Source organism: Alligator mississippiensis, chromosome 1, assembly GCF_030867095.1.
Source record: "Alligator mississippiensis isolate rAllMis1 chromosome 1, rAllMis1, whole genome shotgun sequence".
In the NCBI taxonomy this organism is placed as follows: Eukaryota; Metazoa; Chordata; order Crocodylia; family Alligatoridae; genus Alligator; species Alligator mississippiensis.
The window spans coordinates 384,742,856-384,768,772 of record NC_081824.1 but is presented as its reverse complement, the minus strand read 5'-3'; the positions used below and the strand labels follow the sequence as shown (position 1 = coordinate 384,768,772).

General features: G+C 39.5%; 1 protein-coding gene across 5 annotated transcripts in view; it reads left to right on the top strand.

Annotated features, from left to right (window-relative positions):
• The window catches only part of NDFIP2 (Nedd4 family interacting protein 2), a 73,717-nt gene that overhangs the window by 35,273 nt on the left and 12,527 nt on the right, over positions 1 to 25,917 (top strand). For 3 of the 5 annotated variants that reach the window (XM_059725489.1, XM_019488611.2, XM_019488610.2), the window contains exons 4-5: positions 9,226 to 9,313; positions 19,718 to 19,842. In XM_059725489.1, coding sequence (XP_059581472.1) covers positions 9,226 to 9,313; positions 19,718 to 19,842 — 213 coding nt within the window. Of the gene's footprint in view, positions 1 to 9,225; positions 9,314 to 9,448; positions 9,483 to 19,717; positions 19,843 to 25,917 lie in introns of all 5 variants that reach the window. The other 2 variants (XR_002090640.2, XR_002090639.2) reach the window with 1 other exon arrangement.

Here is a 25,917-nt window from a genome sequence, read left to right as displayed (position 1 = left end):
CAAATTCAGAATGTTTCAGATGTTACTAATAGACTCTAAGGGGTTTATTATTATTATAATGATTATATTATTGTTGGTGGAACTGGTAGCACTAAAAAACCTAGCTTGTACATGCTCAGTAGTGATTTCTTACTTTTTTTTAAGAGGCTAAAAATCTCTGAAAATTCCATTCCTGTTTAGTGAGCTTGAACTTCACAGCTCGTAAAGCTGATTAGACTGCATATGCACCATACACAATGAACAGGAGAGAGTATACTGTGTCCCATCTGAATTTTCCTTATGATGACTGCTGTCAGATGTTTTGGGTGGTAGTTGGGACTGAGCACTGGAATGGAAAACAAAAATCAGTTTCTTTTGTGCTCTTGGGATGGAAACAGGATGTCTGATGTCTCACGTGCCATCATAAACATTTTTATGGTGGCACAAATGCTGTGCAAATAGACATTGATACCCTTTGTTGCACCACATAAAAGGAAAATCAATGGTGCAACAAAAGGTGATGATAGACTCTGCCACTTTATTGCAGCAGACATCTATTACCTCTGTGGTGGAAGTATACAGGCACCCTGAGCTTGAGGTCAATCCCTGGAGCATCTGCCCACATATCCTACTTACAGAGAGGCACCCTGAAGAATCTTGGGGTATTTGTAGTTCAGTGGGGAAGTTTGGGTTCCCTGCTAAGCCAGATCTGGGGCATGGGTCTGACTAAGTAGAGAGAGCATGGCTTTCAGGGAGGAGGTCTGGCTGGGAAGGGAAAAGCAAGGCTTTTCATTTCTTAGTCAGACCCATCCCCCAATGATTACCAGGGACAGGTTTGGCTGAGCAGGGAAAGTGGAGAAACCACATCACCCCTTGTCTCGCATCATGAAGTGTGGGAGACGGGGCAGCTTACGTTTTGCCCAGTGAAGCGGATCATAGTGCTGCAATACCTCGTGGCATTGCTTGATCTGTTTCATTTAGTGGTATCTATTTCTAGCCTTGATGCTTTTCTTCCCACTTCTGGCATCTGATCAGCATGAAGGAGAAAGCTGTTTGATTTAAATGGAGATGGGGGAATCAGATCAGTGGGGAGAGGAAAAAGCAAATCGAGACAAGGAGTCTGAGAATGTATCTTGTGGGATTGTGGGGATGGAGGCAAATTAGAACAGTTTGGACAAAGAGTGCTAGCTCTCTGTCCCAGGCAATGAAGGTTAGGATTGAGAGGCTGAGATTTGGGGACAGGGGAGAAAAGGAGTGAGGGAGTGTTATTTGGGGATTTGGAAAAGAAGACTAATAGGCAAGGCTGGGTCTGGGATGAGAAGCCTGTGGAGCTGATGTTAGGAGCGAGGCAAAGAGAATGCAACCAGGGCAAGCAACTTAGGGGCAGTGAGAGAGAATTGGGACATGTTAACGCATGACGGGGCACAAAATAAGTTTGGAAGAAAATAATCAGAAGCTTGTACCTGCTTGAGGACAATCCCCTTCAGAGTCTTGAACAGTTAGAAGACTCTTGTCTCATCATTCCTCAGGTGTCAGCAAAGGATCTGAAATTCATTGGGACCATGCTACCCTTAAGTGCTTGTACATGTAGTAGATGACAGCCTACTACTACTATCATTTACTTCATCTCAGGTGTTTGCACAGTGTATCTAAATGTTCCAGTTCTTCTGATGATCCATGTGGGGGTCAAAAACAGATCATGTTCTAATTTTGTTTCAGTTTTCTTCCTTAAAAATGTACATTATTTTCAGACAGCAGTATCCAGATTGCATGGTCAAGCACTCAAAAGTTAGTAAGCTCCCAAAAATTTAGTTGGCAGTGCAATATTAATTCAACCCCCTTTATATTTTATTTGCACCATCACATAGCATATTTTCCATAGGACCCCTGCTTCATCCAGACCACAGGATGGATATGTTCTAGGAATGAGTTAGGGTTATGTAGTAAGAGATGTCTGTACACCCCTGCTCTTTTGCTTACTTGGAGGTCTGTAGCAGATAAGCCTGGGGATTGCATTGCACAAAGAAAAAGAAGGGTCTCATGCTTGAAATAGTTGTATTTTGCTGTGGAGAATGGAATCCTGCCTTTGCCTTTCCCAAAGACTTAGGATGTAAGGTTAAGCAAATTGATTAAACTAAACTTTTTCACAGATAGCTCTTAATTCCTCTCCACTTTCTGGATGCCCAGTATGAGACCCTGAGTGCTCCTAAAATCAGTCGGAGTTGTACTGAACATGGCATATAAAGTTTTCAGAGTATTTGGCATCTCAAATTGAAATTGAAAGGAAATTTATCTCCCTCAGTTTTACATCTGTAAAATCTGATGAAATAGGCTGTGTCCTGCAAAAGCTTGCCTCTGTGAACCAGTTAGTTTCTAAGGCACCACCCTACCTTGCCTTTCATCTGTAAAATGGGAATAATTTCACCCACTTCCTGCATAGAAGTGGTAAGAACAAAAATGCATTACTGTTTTTGAAATATTCATACTAAATTTATTTGTGGGCATTTTTATGGTGATCATAACAGTTGTCTTCACAGCAGTACTTGAATAACAGAATCAGAAAAATAGGATAGGAAGGGACCATAGGAGACCTACTCCAACCCCCTGCTCAAAGCAGGACCATCCCCAACTAGATCACCCTATCCAAAGCTTTGTCTCTCCTGGTCTTAAAAACCTCTAAGCATGGAGGTTCCACAACCTGTCTAGGTAACCTGCTCCAGTGCTTTACTACCCTCCTAGAAGGAGATTTTTTCCTAATAATTTGTGCCGTGAACAAGGGATAGAGCCATGCAATGAACAATGAGAAAGCAGTATATTGCTCCTTATGTAGTGAGCCTCACTCATCCAGCATACTGAATGACACAGAGGATTTATGCAAAATAAGTGGGCAATCAGCAATTCAAGATGGCATTATAATTCACATGTGCATAGTGGAGAATTAAGCTTGTGTGAGTAAACTGAATTCCTTTCCTAACTTCTGAGTGCTTGACTTATCAACAATAAAACAGTTCTTTTAGTACAGGCTTTGTATGTAATAGTATACTGAATAATTTATTTTCTTTTCATCCCTGTGCCCCCCAGCCCCTTCTCACCAGTGTCTCTGGCTGTATCAGTATACCTGAAAGATTTTCACTGCACTTAGTCTTTAGTAGAAGTATTATATATCCTATTTTTCAATATGCGTTTTCCATTTCAAATTCTTAATTAAGTGACTTTTTTAAAGCATTACGTGAAAACAATATTTAAGATCATTTAAATTACTTGTGTTTGTGTAATACAAGGCTTTTGCATAACAGTCGTCTTTAGTTCTTTGTCTTTATGTTTTTCTATTTTACATGCTTAGCACGGCCAATTTAGGGAGTCTAGGAGTCTGTTTGATGAAATATTCCTCAGTCCACCAGAGGTATGGTACAGTTCTATCTAGTTTTAGATCTTTTTTGTGAACTTTCCTGCTGCCAAGTAATCACTTAAGATGATTCCCAATGTCCTTTGTAGAATTATCTTTGCATCATTAAAATCTCAGAGTTGTTGTAAAAGGTATGCTATTTGATCATTTATTTGTAATGTTTGTATCTTTAATTCTTTTTTCAGGAAATTATAATTTCTGTCAAAAAATAATCCGCAAGCTACCTGAATTGCATAGATCCATAGTACATATTTATCAGTGACTGCTTTCCCAGGCTGAGTACTCGCATTCAAATAATCTGGGAGACTTCTCCCAGGTTTGTTCTCCTGGTAGAAAAACTTAGCCAGAGCTATAACTACAGGCATTCAAGTGCTGAAGGCCCTGAAAAGCAGAGACCTTGCAGTGCTGACACTGTGTACACATTGCAGCAATGCTCTGCAGGCACCCTTAGTCTGTCTAGTGACAGATGGCAGCAGTGTATAGGGCAGCCCTGATTGGCTGACCCAGACTGCGCATTATCGGCTTGTGTTTCCCTGCAGCACAATGTGAGGACTGTGAAGGGGGCCTGTTCTGCTTGCTGCTGGAGTAGCAGTGTCCAGTGAGTGACATACTGTCTCTGTGGTGGTAGAGGGTTGGGAGGGGGGGCATGAAAGATGCTGGAGGAATATTTTCTCTTCTGAGAGAAGCCATGCCATGTACAGACACTTGCTCTCCTAGGGTGATTTTAACCCTGGTTGTTCCCAGGTTATTTTTCTCCTGGAGTGGCCATTTGTACTCTGGGAGAAAAAGCCAGGAATCTGTACACTCATGGTTTCTCCTGTGAGACCACTGACTTTTCCAGGAGAAACTGAATGTTTGTACAATGCTTTAATAAAACACCTTGTTTTCCAGGTAGGTTCTTCATGTCTAGTTTTGGTTTGGAGAAACTTATAAACTCCTGAAATACGATGTTTGGAACAGAGCTAATGACACAACCTTAATTATAGCAGTAGTCACAGCTGCCATTGTAATTAAAGCTTTGTTTATAATTTGGTGCCTTGCTGTTTACAAAATAAACTGTTGTTTTTTGTGATATGTACCTAGGCTGTTAATGCATTTTGTTGTTAAATATTTTCTGAACATAGAACCAAAAGTAGTTTTATACTTAAAAATAGATTACAAGGTCTGCAGTGACTACAACCTATGCTGTAGGTGATTTTTTTTTTTCTTTCTTACAGCATTAGCCATAGTGTGAAGTATGCAGGAAAAGGGGCAAAGTGAGTTAGGTTTTTCATCTAGAGAGAGAACTTGTGAAGGAAAGACATGTCTTTATTTTTTTAATCTAATGTTAAGCAACGTTATAAACTGTAGCTATTTTCACTTACTTAAAAGAATCATCCCTAGAAAAAACAGTACTAAACTATCTATTTCTGTTAAAAAGTAGCTGTATTCAGTTCTGGACTTTGTTATTCCAGAGTTTTATGGAACTCCTAAGAAATCCAGAATGCCCTTTGCCTGTTCCTCCTTCCCTAGCAAAGCAAAACAAAACTCATTACTGTAAGGGGTGGAGGTATTTTATTTTGAGGAAGAGAAATTTTTAAAACAAAACCAAGATAGTGGTCTGTAACAATGATTTTGAACTGTAGTGAGGACGTGTTCGGTAGACTGATGGATCTCTACTATCTCTAAGTTTGTAATGATTATAAAACCAAATGCTACTAAGTATGTCTTGCAGTCTGATTCTGGAAAATTTAGGTTGCACATGATTAAAGGTTAGTTTTAAAGAGCTCCATTTAATTATTTTTAAGATTATCAGAATTCAGTATGCAAATATTGTAACACTAAGTATAAATTGGTTTGATACAGCACTTTTCCTTAAGAAGATATCCCAGAGTATTTTGCAAAATAATATATTATAATTAATGGAACAAAATAAAAATAATTGGAACAATGTCTGTCTGCACATATCTGCTTTATATTCATATTTTTGCCTTTCTAACAACTGTGGGAGTCACTCATGGAAAGATAGGAAACATATGTTGGACTGTTACTGAATCTCAGCAGAATTTTGGCCTTTTTAAAGTTTGCAAATTAAAAACATTAGCAAATACATTTTACAGTTCAAAAGTGTTTTAATGTGGGTTGCTTATGTGGTTCAGTTGTTACCTGATAACTAGATAATGAAAGAAGTATGTGGTTCTTATCACCTTTTAAAAAACAGCAAAGCAATATTAACCATCAATTAAAAACGAGAAAAATTTATAATACACTTCCTCAAAGTAAACTTTGGCATATTTTAATTTCTGAAATTTTATGTAATCTCTTTTCAAAAACACCATTAATTCGTTTTCAAACAACAACAGAAGTTGCACTAAACTTTCTTATTACGTAGGGGCGCTTATACATGTGCAGCAAGGCTGCTCTGACGCGCTGTCATAGCACACTTCTGTAATTGAGTCTGTTGCAGTGTGGTAATAACTGCGTTTCAGCCTACTCCAGCATCTCGTGTATTGTCGTCCTTGCATTGAAAAATGGTGTTGGGGGTGCTTTAACTAAAGCTTATTTGATGAGCTTTAATGGGACCTGCCATCATTTTTCAGCGTGGGGATGCTGACGCACAAGACCCTGCGGGCGGTTTAATTAACCCTCCCCCCTTCCACTTCCCCCAGAGAACACATTTAAATGTCCTAGGAGTCTAATGTTGCAGAACAACAGCTAAATTTTCCAATTAAGGTACATTTAACAATTGTAGGGTAGTTATGCCCTGCGCAAAGGTATCGGAGTTCTTTAAGTGCCTATTTTTTCCCAGACAAGGTTTTTTGGGTGAATCTGCTATCTTTTATTAGACCATCTTAAATAGTTACTTTGCAGTTGTCTCTGCCTAGCATCATTTTCAAAGCAGTCATTTCTCTGTGACCAGCGTTTCTTTTTCCCATGACTGAAAAATGGTAGAGAGAAACTTGGTGCCTGTGCTAATTCATTAGGCAAGTCTTTTTTATACATTTGGCTCAGGTTTTTTACCCTTTTGAAAATGTTTTAAGACCTTTCATAGTAGTACAGTTCACTCAGGAAAATAGAAAAGTATTGGATTCCTTTATGTTAACTTTACAATAGAAACAGTAAATGGCTCAGTTTCATATCAAGAATTATTTAATACACTTTTGAATATAGATCTTGTCTCTACTTCAAACTTACTTGCTGGGAATGGCACATTTAGATATATGCTGCTTAGTTTGTATGCTGCCTACTGAACCAGAAGCAGTGTAACTGTGTTAGGTGAGCATTACTGGGACTCACCATGTCAATTTCCTCATAAATGTAGCTTAACTAAAACTATTATGGCTAAATAGCAGACACTTTTGAAAAAAGGTGAGTGTTTATATATTCCAAATTTTGCAGTCATTTTTACCATCAGGAAGACTTGCGGTGTTTTTCTAGCCACCACATCATCCTGTTTGTTTGTTTGTTTGTACTCTTTTGATATTAATCTGACCAAATGTATACAGACTTTATCTTATTCTCTAAACAGCAATACACATTGTACTGGCAGAGAAAAGTATTAGCATGTGAGAGTTGTTTGTTTAGCAGTTGAGTCTGAGTCTGTAATAGGATCAAGTGACAGTGAAAAGGTCAGTATTTGGATCACCAAAGTAACATGAGGAATTCTAAAATATGTAGGCATATCTTGCATGTAAACACAGTGTGATATTTACTTATCTTTTGCTCGTTTACAGCCTTGCATTTTTGCCACTGTGACTTCATATATTTTTTCCCTAATTTTATCATGATGCATACAGTTCTTTATGCAAATGAGCTATTTGCCCTATGTTGAATGTATCCAGTCCTGTCAATATCTTTGATATTGACGAGGCATCAAAACATTAAAAATAGGATTTTTTTTTTTTAAAGTCCTACATCTAAGTATATCGGGGATTTTTTATAATTTTGTCATGACTGGGGAATTTTGGATTATTATTTTGAAGGTGTTTCATCATTAACATTGCTCAAGTTAAAGAAATTGGATGTCTGTCTGGAGAGCAAGATTATAGTTTAAATTATTTGCGCCCTCTGGTGACATTGTTAACAAAGCAATTATTTTGCTCCAATTCCATCTTTTCAGAAGCATGCTAGAGATTGTGAAAGTGCTAGCCAAAATCATTTTTGTTGTAGGGTCTTATTTTCTATCAAGTGCCAATTTTTCAAAATGTATAGAGCCAGGAAAGACTAAATGCAGAGTAATTTATTAAAGGATGTGTCTCATTTAAGAAATTTTGAATTCACAACTATGTAAACAAGCAACAGCCTACATTGGTGTGTACTGAAGCTCGTTCAATGTTTTATTTCAAGTTCTCAAGATATAGCATTTCAGCCTCCAAATCTTTTTTTTTTTTAAACTTGTAAACTTGCAGTGTTTTACTTTGTCAGCATACAGTGACCTAATATAAGTTGTGCCCCTTCCTCCAACCGCTGATGGCTATAATTAGGAAATTATTTTAAAAGGTTAATTAAAATGCAATATTAAATCTCAGTTGCATAAAATGTAAAATACATTGTCTCCTAAATTTGTGTTGATCCATATGCAACCTGTCCACATAAAGAATTACTATTTTTGCTTGAATCTAAACTTCCAATATATTCTAGATGTCATCTTCACCTGTATTTAACCATGTTTAAAATGTAAGTGCATTAAGATTATTTAAAAATAGGATTTCAACTGTCTTTTGTAGGTGGCTAAACTTTCCTTATATATTTCTTTCATTGCCATTGTATTCAAATGAGATTTAAACACTAAGTGTTGCTCGGAATAGGCAAACACTGAATTTACAACTGCTACAGAAATGCTCCAGCCCAGTGCTATTAACTAAAATGCTGCCCTTCCTTTTGGCCTTGGTCATGTACCTAACGTGTTTAAAAATAACAGCAATGACCATCAGTCTACATGCATTGGGTATCCCTATCTTGAAAACAAAGGTTGAGCTGAAATGATGCTAGCAACTAAGGACATTGCTTAGAAAAAGTTTCTGCTCTAGACATTCCTGTGTACTAATGTAAGTTGTGATTGTGATGGGCAGTTATAAAAAACAGAGTTTTATTTTAAAATTACTTCAAGGAGAAAGCTTACAAATGTCAATGAATTCTGTGATTTTTGAAAGGTTGATAATATTTTTAACTTGAATAAAAGTATAAGAGATTTTTTCTAATATAGTAAATATTTTAATAGTTTCTTCAATGTTTATTTCTTAGTAAGTTAATGATACTAAGTGGGTTAGACTAGATTATCTTTCCAGCCCTATTTCTTTATGATGTTCAGCTGAGAGCAGAGAATTATTTTGTAAGATGAGGTTGAACTGCACAGATAATGAAACAGTGGGTGTTGCATGTAAATGTTTATTTAATTGAACAAATACATTGTAAATACTTGTGCTGATCATGTGACTAGCCACATATATGGAACTAAACTTGTCCATTTTAACTCCATTGAAGATAAATTCATCCCTAGTTTAACTACTTTGTTCCCTTTGTTTTTTCTAACTGTAGTTCTTCATGCGTGAAATAATGATCTGTAGCACAATTCAGATTAAATACATCATTTTTAATGTATTTTACAGTTACAGTTGCATTTGCAGAAGTGTGAATTAAAAGTATTACTGGACTTTATTGTAGTAAGCAGCAAGAAACTTTAATAAGTGTCTAGGTTGTTTTTATCTCTTATACATCCATACCTTGTTTTCTATATAGACCTCTAAAAAATGTCTTTCTACCTTGATTCAAATACAGAATTAACCATTTTAAACTATAGGCTGTGCATTTATTCTAAGATAAACTCTTTTCACTAAAATTTCAACAACCTATACACCTAGGAAGAAGAGTATCCACCACGGGATGACTTCAGTGATGCAGAACAGCTTAGAGTGGGAAATGATGGCATCTTCATGTTGGCATTTTTCAGTAAGTTATTTTCACATTCCATACCTTTGAGGTGCTGAGGTAAATATAAAAGTTGAAGATGCAGAAGATAAAAGTATAAAGTAAATGGCATGGACATACAATAACTTTTTTTTTTTTTTTTTTACTTGTATACAGATGTAAAACAGTACCTATTGCTCACAAAAAGCAAGTATGTTGCTTTTTTCCCCCCTGTAGTCACATCAGAGAATGGTGTTAAAACTAACTTACACCTGTCACATGTAGCAGGACTGAACAAATCCTTAAGGAGTTAAGGCAAACTAGTACTATATTATGGACTATGTATCAAAGTTTTAGCAGAACTGTAAACACTTCAATTAATTAAAAAAGGCTAGATTGCAGAGAGTTGATAAATTAGGAGAAAAAATACATTGTGATACATACATTCTCTCCCAAACAGTGCTCTTGGCAGCCTATTGCACTAAATAGCTGTAGGTGGATTTGTTCAGACCTATTTTAATTTGTTCAGGTCAAACTAACCTTAGATATTTTAAGATAATCAACTCTTACAATTATATCACTTTTGTGGTAATATAAAACACTCTTTTTCCAGACAATTTTTGATTGCTACCACCACCACCTTTAGTATTTATTCACTTACCATATGTGTGTTGTGCACCTTTTATTTTCTAACATATATATTCTATTAAGTGAGTTTTATTGTTTTACTATAAATTCTTTCTTGAAAATTGCATCCATTTTCCAATGCTGTTTAAGTTCCTAGAAGTTGCCACCTCTTTCCAAGATAAATCTATATCACAGATGCTGTGTTGAAAACTTGTTGCTTGATGGAGGTGGTACTGAGATTTTTCTTGCAACAGGCTAAAAGGTGTCTAGTGCTGATGTCAGTCATCCTTGTATTCCTCAGTTTAGATAATGATTTTGACTCAGAATCCCAGTAAAAGCATATTTTTGTATATATCAGATTTGCCTGACAAACATGATATCCAGAAATGTTTTGTATCTTTTGCTTATTGTTTAAATGCTTTGCCCCAAACTATTAAATTGGGTAGAATAAAGGTTGTTTTGTGTGTAAATCATTTTGTAAATGCAGATATAGTCAATGCTTTACTCCATTTTGCTCTCTGGTCTCTTCTAGGCCAGGTACAGACATTACACTTCTAGCAGTATAAGTGATTGGAAACTGGTCTATACCCATAACAGAACAGAAGTTCAGCGCACAGACTGGTTTAAAAATGGTGGAACCCAGTCTACGATTTAACCCCCACAACACAGGGCAAATGCATGTTCTGTTTGCTACTGATGTGAACTATGCCACTTACAGAAAACTGCATAATTTGGTTCAATTCCTCCTCAGGCTTTTTGAATGTTTGTGCCTAGCCCTAGTGGCTTGACCCAAATAGGCTTTTAAGTTTGCTACAACATTTGAACTAAAAGATTTGGCTGCCTCAGCTCATTTAACACAAACTCATACTTTTTAAATGCCGGCGTTTATTCAACACCAATCTTCATATACATCATTACATACAATGCAGAACCTTTGGCTGGGTTATTGACTTTGGGGAACCTCTGTATGTAAAAAGCATGAGTGTCTGCTGTGTGAGTTGAAAGGTCTTGTTAGCGTAAAGTCTGCACCAGATATGTATATGTATATAAGTAGATAGTGACACTGGATTGGATTCAGAAAGCAAAAATGTCACCAAAAACCCCATGCTCAGAAACTTTGTACACAGCTGTGGGTACATAAAATTAAGCACTACTTTTTATATAAATTGGTTCTGTTTTTCTCTTCAACCAAATTAAGGCGTATCTTTTTAAGGAAGCCAATATTTCTCTCCTTTTTTTTTTAAAGCTTATATTTATGTCATAGGAGAAGATGCTTACCACTTGATTACTCTGCCAGTGTATTTCTGTTCAGTTTTATTAACTTGTTAAAACATGCAAATGCACAACAGGCTTGTTCTCAAAACAAGACAAGGACAAAGCTTTTAATGAAAATATGTGCCTATTGTGTATGTATGTGTTTGCAGCGACTTTGTACGTCAGTTAGATAATAGCATACATAGGTAGACATTTAAACATCTAACTGGGCATTTGTTTGCATGTAGTTCAAAACCACAGGTACAGCACTGAGAACTTGTTTGCTAGACAGTTGAAGTAATTTGTTAAAGAACTAAATTATTGTGGAGATGGAGATTAGGTTTTTTTTCTTCCAAAACAGACTAGACAAGTTTTAAATGTATAAATGAGGGTAAGGGGGTAAGTCTACAAAATCTTGGAAAGTGCCACCAGCAGTTCAGAGGAAGGAAATTTATTTAAGGCAAAGGTGTCAAACATCTGTCCTGCATAGCCATGTCATCTGGCCTGCAGCATTACTTGAGGGACCAGGAATTCAGGGGTGGGGCAAGCAGGGGGGTGAAGTTATCTGCTAAATTCTAGGGTTTGGAGCCTACTGGGGACACATTTTGGCAGTGGGACAAGCTCAGCTGTATTAACTTCTGTGGCTCCCTCATGCTGCTTGCCCTGCTGTTGGAGGTGGCTCTGTATCCAGCCTGTGTGAAGTCCCGTGGTCTGGATCTGGCCCAGGGAGTCAAATGAGCTTAACACTCTGGATTTTAGGCTCTCTGAGTAGCTATATTAAGAATAAAAGGTATTAAGTTAAATGCATACTTTCAAAAGAAGAGGAGGGGGATGGAACTTTATGAGATCCTGGAACAGGGTCCTGAGAATTGGGACAGTTTTGCTTAGGGCATTTAAAGGAGGTAGTACAAAACTTACAGAAAATTTACCCATGTGAAAAATTCTACCTTGGCAGGGACATGGACATAAAGAAATAAGGTTCTTTATTTCATTTTTTTTCTAACTCAGCTTCCAGCATTACATTATTCTAAAGAAACCCAAAGACCCTGAAATCAAGAACTCAGTGTTAAATAGTGAAGGAGGATCTGGTAATTATCTATCATGTTTTAGTCCAGCTGATCATATAATAAAACTATTGTTTTACTGTGAAGCTATTCTTCACAATTAATGATATGTAGCTACCATCTAGTGGTAAATATCTAAATTGCAATTTTAATTGATGTCTTTCAAGCCATCTAGTGGCCATCTCTGTTCTTTACCCCTTGTTTCCTCCTTATTCCTTTCCCTCCCCCCCCCCACCCCGTTCACCCCTCTCCCCCAATATTACGAGCACTAGCATATTACAGAGATTTGTCTTTGTCTCATAACAAATGAGACTTGGAAGTTAAGTTCACAACTTTACAATACAAATTTCTACCCCATGTTCCAGTATATAGAGTTATTTTAACAAATGGTTTGTTGGTTGGTGCCACAATTGCGTAGTTAAAGCTAGGTAGTAATTTCTGTAGCTTTTAATCCAAGTTGTAGAAATTTTAAAACAGTCATTTTGGACAGCTACTCTTCTTTTCCTGTGCTTGCTAGAGGCCAGATCTAAAAGCTCCTGACACACTTAAGTTTTTTGCTGAAATCAAGTTTTCTTTATCTATTCTTTTCCACAACTAACAGTGAACAAACCATGCCAGAATCCAGGAATGGTACATTTCAGGGCTGTATTTTCAAACCTGCATACATAATAAATTTATTGGGAAAGATTTATCACGTAGAGGTAGAGCTTGTCTGTTTATCTTAAGTATGACTTTTCAGTTATAATCTTGTGTTTAGAGTAGAAATTGTGTTGCTTTAGTGATAAGGTGTGGAGTAAAGGAAAACTCTCAGAACTGGAGCATGTCATAGATACCTTTTAGTGTTACCCCACCTGTAAATTGGCATGTGATTTACATTAAATTCTGATCTAAAACGTGGCAGCAGATGTTTTTTATTAAAGTTGTATGTTATTCTGGTCAGAAAGTACCAGTTATTTAAAAATGTTGCAGAAATCTGGGCCAAATTTTTTAGATCATAGTGGCTAAAATTAGGCACATTGATTTAGGTGGAATTTGAGTGCTCCTCAAATTCCTTCCATCTGAAAACTGTGCCACTTCTCTTTAGTTGACGAAATGTGAATCAGAATTCCAGGCTGTGGTCACCCTGGGTTCAAAACTTTGGTTGTTCTTGTTGAAAAACAGAATTGCTGATAATAAACAATCATTAATTTTACTTTACACGTTACTTGTTCTGATACGAAAAGTGAAATTAATAGAAAACATATTCATGTGTCAGTTCTGTGAGAATTTTTTCATGATGCTAGGCTTCTAGAAAGCAACAACGCACCTTGTTTCATGTAATTCTTCAAATCTTGCATTTTTATAGTGACAAAATGTGTATTTATGAGAAAAAAGTATGTTTCACTTCAAGATAACATTGCATTTCCCTCTTGATTATTGATTCATTTAATAACTCATGGCAGTTTGAATTTGCCAAATTTTCCAAAGATGTAATTGTTCACCTTTCAGGATGTACAGGTTGCCAATATCATTTCATAAAATATAGACAAGTTTTTTATGTCAGGTTTTGAGTTTCATCTGATTTGATCAGAAGCATTTTTTTTTTTTTTTTTTTAGCTCTAGTGGTAACTGATTGACATTCTTCAGAGGTTGAAATTAATATTCCTTGATCTTGCCTAACCAAAATTCTTCAGGCTTGTCTGGCTGAAAACTGCTTTTATGGCTTCTGAAACACTAAAAAAAAATTGAGATCCTTTTGGAGATGGGTGTATTTTGAGGCCGTCTTTCACCATTGACGGTAACAATATAATGCTTTTCGTTGATGTTGAAAACCACTGTCTCCAGGCAGAATCTGATTTGTCTTACCTGATGATACCCAGGTAGTGAACTGCCACCACTCCACAACTGCTTCCCAGCTGACAGTTAGTTTATGGACATCAGCTTTCCCCAGCCCCACACCCTACCCCTTAGGCAGACTACCCTTCTTGAAACTGGTACTTTTATTTCAGTAATTTTGGAAAAGAGGGGAGAAGAGGCAGCCTCCTACCACATCATACAGCCTTCCTCTGATGGTCTCAGCATTGACTGAGTTGACTGCTACCATACCTAACCAAAAGTAGGGAGGGGCTTCTTTACATTGTAAAGTAACTTGATTTGGTTTTCTTGGAAGGAGAACCTTTCTGACATTTTAAATAATCCCTCCTATTCTGGGAGGCACTGTTTTTTGAATACAGAGTAGTGCTGTATTTTCACATGCTTGTTTCTCCCTGAGCAACTCTGAGATTTTCTACAGCAAGGATATTGAGGTTGGATTACTGTTGCATTATGGTGGTAAAATGGGGGGAAAAAAAAAAGGAATCTAATAAAAAATCATTGTGTCCCTTTCTTCTACTTTTTCTTTTGATTTGATCCTATGCCATATTTAGCTTGGGCCTGGCAGTAGATTAATCAGTCATTTCTAATATAGATATCTGTTAGTATTGCATTTTGAAAAACAGATATAGAAATGGCAGTCCTAACATTACTCCTTATCTTTTTGAGAATTTTTTCTTGCTAGAGAGATTCATTACTGTTCCATGATTTATTGAATGTTGTCTAAGAAGTGAAAAAAGGTGTGTCTGCTGTTCAGCAGGGAGTAAGTAACAAAATATTGTTTTCATTTCTATTTCAAAGTCCAAAGATTCTGCTGGGTTTTAATTTTATTGAGTTATTTATTGATAGTCTTTTAAATGATAGATGAATATGTTTTTGTTAAATAGTTGTAGTAAAAAAAAAAAAAAAGAATTAAGATCAAAAGTTACGGTACACACCTGATTAATATCAGATCCTTAATACCAGAACAGTATAACAGTGTGACTGAACAGTGGTATGTGAATTTGCTAAAGGAAAATCTTAAATGTTAGATCTATAGAAAGGCATCTTTAGTTTCACTTCAGCTGGTAAGTGTTGAGTGAAGCAAAGGTACATTGTGATTTTTATATCCTCTCTGAACACTGCTTCTTTTGATGCTCTTGGTCGAAGGCTTGAGAGCAAATTAGATGCTAATGAAAAATATGCTACAAAAGTACACTGACTTACAAACATGTCTAATTTTGTGAGTATGATTTGAACTATTTTCAGCTAAAAATTGATCCACAAGACCAGAATTCTGTACTTAAGTGCAACTTACACCAGGGCATTGCAAGTCAGGGGTTCTCAAACTTTGTGATACTGCGACCTCTAGTGCTGGATGGCAGTGGTAGGGGACGGGGAGCTTACATGAGGCAGCCTCCGCTGCCATCCACCGCGCCGCATACCACTTCCCTGCGCTGCCGAGCGTACCGCCTGGGAAGTTTGTGTCCCCTTTTAAGTTGCTCGAGAACCCCTGTTATAAGTAATAGACTATGAAGCGAACTTTGGATTTCTTTTTCTAATAATTTGATATGGTTTTTCCTCTAAATGATGTGCTAATAGAAGTGAGAATACTCTTAATTTAAGACTAGTCCACCATATAGTATAAATAGCAAACATAAATCTTTAAGGTAATTAATTATATATCTTTAACTCCTTCTCTCTGATAGTCCAGTTTCCTCTGTAACTGATTTTTTTAGCCCTCAGATAGTGCTATGCAGTTGCCATGGTAGTGAAAGGGAATGATTTTCCCTAATAATATGCAGGAATGTATGCCTTTAAAAAACAAAACAAAACAAAAAACATACAAGCTTGCACATTATGCTGCAGAAATGTCACTTATTATATGCCGCTTCTTCTCTCTTCTTCTCTGGTTCCCCTAGTAGTTCTGCTACCAAAGGCCCCACTCTACTTCTGTTGGAGCATAGAACAAGGTTCAGCAACCTGTGATAAGTTCAATGGTGTTCTGTGGCAGGGGGCTCTCCCTTTGGACACTTGGGGCTTTAGTGGAGGGGGAGCTGTGCCTGCATTGTCCTGCAGTCAGGTGCCTGGGGCTTCAGCAGAGGGAGATCTCTGCCCATGCCACTCCACAGTTATTGTGGGCCTTCAGCCCGAGCAGGATCATTCTGGCCCCCTGCTGGAAAATGTTGACCCCTGGTCCAGAGGATGGACATCCGCAACTTCAGAGGGCATTAAGACATAGTTGCATCTTGAAATCAGCTAATGCTACTCTTTAGTATGTGTTTGGAAAATTTGGTGTATAACTCTAATGCTTTCTAATGGTTTTCTTCTTCTGAGTTATAGAAAGGTGTACACAGTTCTCCTTGACAGTGGTTAGAGTACAAGATCAGAAGCCAGCTACATCTTTAATATTTTACCCTTTTTTATTTTACATAGTTTTTGTTTGTAAATGGCAATTATTTTCCTAAATTGTTGCAAAGATATTGACTATGAAATATGAGACTAGAGTGATGTTTTTCACAACCTATGGAAACTGACATGCCTTTAATAACTCTGTAATTAACCAGTGTTTTTCATGTAAGTGTGTTACTATCTTTATACTTCTTGTTGTTCCAGGAGTATTTACAAGTAATGCAGGAGCCCACATCCTATCTTTAGGCTGCTGAAAATACCCCCAGTAGCGGTTGCGGCATGGGGCCCTGGCCATGGGCACCTTTCTATCACTTAGATTTGGTGGCATCCTGCCCCTTTTTGTGAGGAGATAAAGAGACTTTACTGTGCAAATATTAAAAACCAAATGATGAAAGTGCTAAGGTGTGCAGCTTTCCCAGAGGCCACACATGAAACACTTGTCAGCAATTTAAAAAACACCATGTCACTGGAGAATTAACCCCCCGCATTCCTCATGAGGTTACACATGCAGGACCAGCTGTCCATCTTCTACCTTGCAGAATGCCTCCTCAGTGGTGCAGCAACAGAATGTGGATCAGGCTTTTCTCCTGGCACTAACCTGTACAGTCTTTTTTTTTTTTTTTTTTTTTTCCCCACTTCTCAGTGTTCGGGTGTGTCTTCATGAAATGAATGTAATTCCAGGTAATGCTGAGCAGATGAGACTATCAGTACTGAGCTTAGGGTGATGTAAAGGTTTGTGTGTGTTTATGGGTGAGGATTTATTTGTTTTATAATTGCAGGGATTTGCTCGAATGAGCATAGTCTGAAAGGATTATTTACATAGTCTTACTGGGCCTCACCTTTTTGGCATACCTGCGTAGAGATTGAACAGGCTTGTCAGTTGCAAAAGCATGGCAAAAAAGGGAACAGTAATCTTATGTTGAGACAGAAGTAGGCTAACGTTTAAAGTACTGACTCCTGAAGTTCAGTGTAGACTTGAGTGTGGCAAGTTGGGAGAGGTTATTAGGAAAGAAAAAGGAAATTTTGCTTTCTGAATGGGATTTATCAGAGTTTTTTTACTAATAAACTTTTATTCTTTTTATGCAACAAAAATGGTATTTCTTTTTTAGCTAACCCATTTATTAGTTTTTTGTGACTTGCCTAAAAGTGAACTTTATAGTAGCCACCACTTATTTGGGAGAGACTTGTTCTTTTCATGTACATATATAAAATAGATTTTTTTTAAAGGTGAGACAAAGTATGAAACCGTATTTAGGAAAGTCATTGTGAAGTGCCCCCTTTTTTAGGCAAGGGCACTTCACAGTTTGTGAAGTCCCACTTACAGTTTTGGTCTCTTATCTTCAAAATGTAAAGGTTTACCTGTATAGAAAGAGAGGTTGTAAGATTATTTTTTTTTGATAGAAAAGGTTTTACTGGTTGGTTGGTTGATTATGCTCTGTGCGTGACTTCTTGTTATGGAATCTTGTACTTGTTATATGGATTTTATATAATGCTTTGGAAAATGGATCAATTCTGTGTGCGTTTACCTAGTAGTTCTGATTTTTCATAGGATTGTTTGTAAAGCGTTGGAGTAAAAGTTGTTAGGCGCTTATTGTTAAAAAAAAGTTAGCTTAGTTTTTCATTAACAATGCTTCTTTTTCTCTCTGTTTTGTGACCCTCCCTACTGATAGATGCCTCCTTTTTTTTTTTTCCTCTGTTCTCTCTGATGTAGTCGACTTTCCAGTATCTCATCCACTCCTAAGCTTGCTAATCTCTCTTTCCCAATTTTATTTCTCAGAACTATTTTGGTATTTCTTGTATTGCTTCCACTTAGTTCCAACAGTGGGAGACTGCCTTGTTCAGAAGAATTCCCATACTGTGTTCATTGTATACAAGATGATGTCTGTATAGACAGTGTTGCTAGTAACTAACACTAAAACATGCAAAAGGCAATCACTGAGAACATTACAAGTGAAATCTGATAGTAAGAGCAATGAGAACATTTAAACACAGTGATCCATTTGTTGTTTAACTTGCCACGACTGTAAGAGATACTATAAAAAGATTTATTCTGTTTATTTAAATAATGGATTATGATATATAATCCATTATGATACTGTATTCAAATAATGGGTGTTATGATTTCTGGACCAGGACAGGGTGCAATGTGTGATTTCTCCAAAAGGTATTTCACTTTATAATCAATTTAGAGAGCAAGTAAACTTATTTTATTTTCAATTTTATCTAAAGTAAGAAAAGCCCTACATTAGAATTATTCTAGCATATGTATACTTGTGTGAAATTGCATTATACTAGTTGTAAATTATCTTGCTACATTCTTATAGTTCCAAGATTAAAATCCTTAAAGTTGCATATCTGCCTAATTCATAGTCCTTGTTTGGTGTGTTCATCCTTGTGGTTCTATGGGGTTCGAGTCAGATTTCTGTGCAGTTTATAATCATTCTCTAGGACTAAATGCAGACAGTCAAAAATTCCGAGGCTGAATTGATTCAGTCTTCACAGGCTAGTCTAAACTGTGTAGATTGAACCAGCAAGCAAGTGAACGAACATTCTTTCTTGATTCCAGAAATGCAGCCACATTCCTGCAGTGGTTCAGGCTAGAAGCCAGAGAGGTGCTAGAGCATGCCTCCCTGCTTGGCTTGGAGCAGAGGGGTTTTCAGGGGAGGTACAAAGCATCCTGGGATGCTGGGGGACTGAGAGTTAACTTGAATCTGGAGCAGATCTGGGGCAGAAGTTCAATAAACTGATTTAAAGTAAATCAGTTCAGTCTGATACTACATCCCTCTAGGTTTATCTTAAACCAGTTTTTACCATTTTGAAATTGGTTTATGTGCTCTAAACTTCTGTTGTGTTACAGATTTGAACGGGTTTCCAATCACTTATACAGGTTTACGTGTAACTTCTGTCCTTAGCCTAGAGGATGCATGTAGTTTCATTTGGAGTTCTCACTGTTTAAATAATGTTGACCATTTAATCAGGTGCTATACTTTTAAGGTAATGTACTGCTAGGAATTTCAGTCCTCAAAAGAATATTATCATCTAAAACACTAATATGGATCTCTTATTATGGAAATATATTCAGTGGTATTTTTAGTAAAATCAGTGATGGAAGATTAAATAAATAAATGTATATTTTATATATAGATGGTGTGTACATGCATGTACACTTCCCCAAACCGCCCACAACACACTACTTTATCAGTATGTATGTAATTCTTAGCACTGACTAACCAGATGCTACTGATTCTCTTGGTTTTAGTGGCATTTATTTTCAACTGGATTGGATTTTGCTTATCCTTCTGTATAACGAACACCATAGCAGGAAGATATGGTGCAATTTGTGGATTTGGCCTATCGCTGATCAAATGGATTCTTATTGTACGAGTAAGTTTTTGGGTTTTTTGTATATGTTCGTTTCATTTTTGGTCTGCACAAGGAAACAGGAAAGATGTATAATGTGGCCTTTTCTCCTATAAACCTGATAATATAAACATGTTGACTTTCTGGGTTTCTACTATGCCTAGGATTAAGAAAACGTTATCATTTTCACTTTGTTCCGCTAAAATGAGCTTATCTGGGAATGCTTATTAGGTTTGAATAAAGCTATATAATAAACTTGGATATAGAGTTAAGAACCTTAGGGGCTTAGGGGCAACCAACATGGGTTCATTAGAGGCAGGTCCTGTCAGACCAGTGTGGTGGCCTTCTATGACCAGGTCACAAAATCCTTGGATGCAGGTGTCGCGGTGGACATAGTCTTTCTGGACTTCAGAAAGGCCTTCGACACTGCCTCTCACCCCATTCTCGTTAAAAAATTAGGAGATCATGGTGGCGATGCCTACACAGATGGGTCACCAATTGGCTGGAGGACCACACCCAGAGAGTGGTGGTGGATGGGTCTTATTCTACCTGGAGGGATGTGGGCAATGGGGTCCCCCAGGGCTTGGTCCTTGGGCCCGCACTGTTCAATATCTTCATCAGCGACTTGGACGAGGGGGTGAAAAGCACTTTGTTCAAATTCTTAGATGACACTAAGATGTGGGGAGAAGTGGGCACGCTAGAAGGGAGGGACAGGCTACAATTGGATCTGGACAGGTTACAGGGGAGGGCGGATGAGAATAAGATGGGATTCAGTACTGACACGTGCAGGGTACTGTACCTAGAGAGGAAGAACAAGCAGCATACCTACAGGCTGGGGAACTCCCTTCTCATCAGCAGAGGGGCAGAAAAGGTTCTTGGAGTCATTATAGACTCCAAGATGAACATGGGCCGCCAATGTGGGGAGGCAGTCAGATAGGCTAACTGCACCTTGTCATGCATCCACAGATGCATCACAAGCAAGTCCAAGAAGCTGATCCTCCCCCTCTATGCGACCTTCGTCAGGCCCCAGTTGGAATACTGCATCCAGTTCTGGGTGCCACACTTCAGGAGGGATGTGGACAACATCAAGTGGGTCCAGAGGAGGGCCACTCACATGACCAGGTGATAGCAGGGCAGGCCCTATGTGGAGAGGCTACGAGACCTGAAGCTGTTCGGCCTCCACAAGAGAAGGCTGAGAGGGGATCTGGTGGCTGTCTATAAACTGGCCAAGGGAGACCAGTAGGCAATGGGAGAGTCCCTGTTCCCCCGAGCACTACTGGGAGTAATAAGGAATAACGGCCATAAGTTGATGGGGAGTAGATTCAGGCTAGATATCAGGAGGCACTACTTCACAGTCAGGGTGGCTAGGAACTGGAACCAACTTCCAAGGGAAGTGGTGCTCGCTCCTACCCTGCGGGTCTTTAAAAAGAGGGTAGATAGACACCTGGCCGGAGTTGTTTGACCCCAGCATTCTTTCCTGCCCATGGCAGGGGGTTGGACTTGATGATCTGCTCAGGTCCCTTCTGTAGTTTCATAGTTTCATAGTAGCTAGGGTCAGGAGGGACCTGAACAGATCATCTAGCCTGACCCCCTGCCACAGGCAGGAATGAATGCTGGGTTCACAAGACCCCAGACAGGTGATCATCCAACCTCCTCTTGAATTTGCCCAAGGTAGGGTCGAGGACCACTTCCCTGGGAAGTTGGTTCCAGTTTTTGGCCACACTAACTGTAAAGTATTGCCTTCTGATTTCGTAGGGCCTGTCCTGCTGCCCTCTCACCAAGTGGGTGTCCCTTCTCTGAACCCTCTCCAGGCTGGCCACATCCCTCTTGAAGTGTGGTGCCCAGTACTGGACGCAGTACTCCAACTGCGGCCTGACCAAAGTCGCATAGAGCGGGAGTATCACCTCTCTGGACCGGCCTGAGATGCATCTTTGGATGCACGACAAGGTATGGCTGGCTTTGCTGGCTGCAGTCTGGCATTGGTGGCTCATGTTCTTCTTGGAGTCAATAATGACTCCAAGATCCCTTTCTGCCTCTGTGCTTTCAAGAAGGGAACTCTCCAGCCTGTATGTATGCTGTGAATTCCTTCTCCCAAGGTGCAGCACCCTGTATTTGTCTACATTGAACCCCATCCTATTCTCATCTGCCCACTTTTGTAGTCTGTCTAAATGTACTTGCAGCCTCTCTCTCCCTTCAAGTATGTCCACCTCGCGTCACATCTTAGTGTCATCAGCAAACTTGGACAGCGTGCTTTCCACCCCCTCGTCCAAGTCGCTGATGAAGATGTTAAACAGTGCGGGCCCGAGGACCGAGCCCTGGGGTACCCTACTGCTCACATCTCGCCAGGTTGAGTACAACCTGTCCACCACTACTCTCTGGGTGTGCCCCATCAGCCAATTTTTTTTACCCATCCAACTGCGTAGGCATCAATGCTGCAGTCAATTTATTGATAAGGATGGGGTAAGAGACAGTGTCCAACAACATTACCAACTATGAAACTGAAACCAATAGACAGAATGTAATGGGGGTCTACGGAGATGGTTCTATGCCACCTTGAACCTTTTGGTTGTTGATGCCATTTTTAAGCTTTTGCTTAAAAAATTTTAAGCTTTTCACTAAATATCAGCACAACTATTTTTATGAATTTCCAGGATCTGACCAACGGAGAATCCACCAGTAACAAGCCTTTTAAATACTCATTAAGTCTACTTTTACCTCTTTTTGTTTGTTTCCATCATGGTTAGTTTAGCTAAAAAGCAAATTTCATAAGATAGTCTTGCTATGAAAAAATATAATGAATGGCGACCTACTTAATTCCTGCTGAGGCGCGGAGACAAGTCACAGGCTGGTTGCGGTGCCATTTTAGTTGTCTTTTTGTGGTAGCCCACCTCCCCGCCCTCCATCATTGATTTGGCTGGGGGGCCATGACTCCCCAACCTTTGCTGCTGATTGTCAAGTTGGCTGCCCATTGTGTGGCCCTGCCTGTTGTAGATGATTGGAGAGGGGCGGATCCACACAATGGGCAGCTGTCTTGGTCAATCAGCAGTGGGGGGGGGGCAGGGGGCGGGCATCTTTGCCGCTCCCCACTCATGCCAGTGGCTCCTCATCCTTCTTCCAGGTGGGCTGTGAGGCTGGGCTGCAGCAGCCCTGAGGACTGCTGGCTGCCACAGGGGAGCCAGCATTTTATCTTTAGTAAGTTTTTCTATTTCCTTGACTCTTCACCAAAATTGTGGGTATTGCCATGTTTATGGAGTTTGTGGAAACTGCTTTTTTTGTCATGGTTTCCATGAAAAGCACAAAATCGCAAATAGAGTAGATCCTTAGTATTGAATAGTATAGAGGAAGTCAACAGTGTTTATTTTTGTGCTAATACAAGACCATGAGTAACTTGGTATAGCTGAGAGATGGCAATTTCAAAGCTAAAGTAGGGGAAGAGAGGCATTTTGCTAATGCTTCGATAGATAGTGGAGTGCATTGCTTTGGGGGTTAGGGAAGGAGGAAGAGAGGGTGTCAAAGTCAGTGCCTTGCCAGGACTCTAGGAGTTAATTCCACAAACAAAACAAAACCAAAAACAAACAGAACAAGGATATAAATTCTGATTTATTACAGCAATTTATTCAGTCGTTAAAATAATTCCTAAAATAGAAAATAAAATAACTTAAGTAAGGGCTGTTTGACAAGTTGAGCCTATTAGAGCAAAACTGTTTTAATACAGCGAAACACAAATTTATATGTCTAAGAACCAGGAAGCCAAGCCTGGTCTAGAAAATGGAGGACTGTACCTTGCAAAGCAATAACAAAGGAAAAGCTTTAGGGGTCTCATTGAGATCTTGTGTCAAAAAAATAAATAAAAGGAAGTTGAAACAAGGCGAGTTACAGCTTGAAATTATACATACTTCTAAAAGTGAGGGTGATTTAACCACTTAAAGTATTATGGGGATCGTTAGACTCTTCATTTGTTCAGACTAACAGATAGGTATTTGGAAGATTTTTATATGTGACTAACTAGGTAAAATTTTAATGGCTACTGATAACTAAGGAGTCTGACTATCTAACTTAATGATTTGTTCTGGTCTGAAACTCTTTTTATAAAAATGGTAATATGGTTAAAAGGCAGTACAGAACCTTAAGCTGAGTAGAGTGGAGTAGATGAGAAGATTGCTTTCAGCTCCCTTTTGCTCCCTTCTATTTATGGGCTGTTCCAGGGTCTACATCTATCCTCAGGTAATTCAGACAGGTTCAACGAAATGTTCAGGTTATGGTAATTTTACTTGGCTGTCCTGAGTGCCTATTTTTGATTTTGGGATCTGTTGCACTACGTGCGGTGACCTTGCCATATCATGCCTCCTGTCCTCGGCCAACCCCCAATCCTAGCCATATCCTGTACTCTGGTCTTAAATTCCCTATGCCAAAGGGGTGCTTACCCAGCAAATTTGGAGCATTTCTCCTGCTCTTGCATCCAGTGGCCACAGTGAGAACCATATCAGGCGCCAGACTTCCATGCGTAGACCCTGAGATGGTGCAGAACCACTTGGAAGAACTAGATGCCTTTAAGTTGGCAGGCCCGGATGAGCTCCATCCGAGGGTGCTGAAGGCACTGGCCGACATCATTGCAGAGCCACTGGCGGGAATATTTGAACGCTCGTGGCGCACGGGCCAAGTCCCGGAGGACCGGAAAAGGGCCAGTGTGGTCCCCATTTTCAAGAAGGGGAGGAAGGAGGACCCGGGCAACTATAGGCCAGTCAGTCTCACCTCTATCCTTGGCAAAGTCTTTGAAAAAATTATCAAGGCTCACATTTGCGAGAGCCTGGCAGGACAAATTATGCTGAGGGGAAACCAGCACGGGTTCGTAGCAGGCAGATTGTGCCTGACCAATCTAGTCTCTTTTTATGACCAGGTTACGAAATGCCTGGACACAGGAGGAGGGGTGGATGTCGTATACTTAGACTTCAGGAAGGCCTTCGATATGGTATCCCACCCCATACTAGTGAACAAGTTAAGAGGCTGTGACTTGGATGACTACACAGTCCGGTGGGTGGCAAATTGGCTAGAGGGTCACACCCAGAGAGTCGTGGTGGATGGGTCAGTTTCAACCTGGAAGGGTGTGGGCAGTGGGGTCCCGCAGGGCTCGGTCCTTGGACCGATACTCTTTAATGTCTTCATCAGTGACTTGGACAAGGGAGTGAAGTGTACTCTGTCCAAGTTTGCAGATGACACAAAGCTACGGGGAGAAGTGGACACGCCGGAGGGCAGGGAACAGCTGCAAGCAGACCTGGACAGGTTAGATAAGTGGGCAGAAAACAACAGAATGCAGTTCAACAAGGAGAAATGCAAAGTGCTGCACCTAGGGAGGAAAAACATCCAGCACACCTACAGCCTAGGGAATGACCTGCTAGGTGGAACGGAAGTGGAAAGGGATCTTGGAGTCCTAGTGGGCTCCAAGATGAACATGAGTTGGCAGTGTGATGAAGCCATTAGAAAAGCTAACAGCACTTTATCGTGCATCAGCAGATGCATGACGAATAGGTCCAAGGAGGTGATACTTCCCCTCTATTGGGCGCTGGTCAGACCGCAGTTGGAGTACTGCGTGCAATTCTGGGCGCCACAATTCAAGAGGGATGTGGATAACCTGGAGAGGGTCCAGAGAAGGGCCACTCATATGGTTAAGGGCCTGCAGACCAAGCCCTACAAGGAGAGACTAGAGAAACTGGACCTTTTCAGCCTCCGCAAGAGAAGGTTGAGAGGTGACCTTGTGGTTGTCTATAAGTTCATCACGGGGGCACAGAAGGGAATTGGTGAGTATTTATTCACCAAGGTGCCCCCAGGGGTTACAAGAAACAATGGCCACAAGCTAGCAGGGAGCAGATTTAGACTGGACATTAGGAAGAACTTCTTCACAGTTCGAGTGGCCAAGGTCTGGAACGGGCTCCCAAGGGAGGTGGTACTCTCCCCTACCCTGGGGGTCTTCAAGAGGAGGTTAGATGAGCATCTAGATGGGGTCATCTAGACCCAGCACTCTTTCCTGTATGTGCAGGGGGTCGGACTCAATGATCTATTGAGGTCCCTTCCGACCCTAACATCTATGAATCTAGGGAGAAT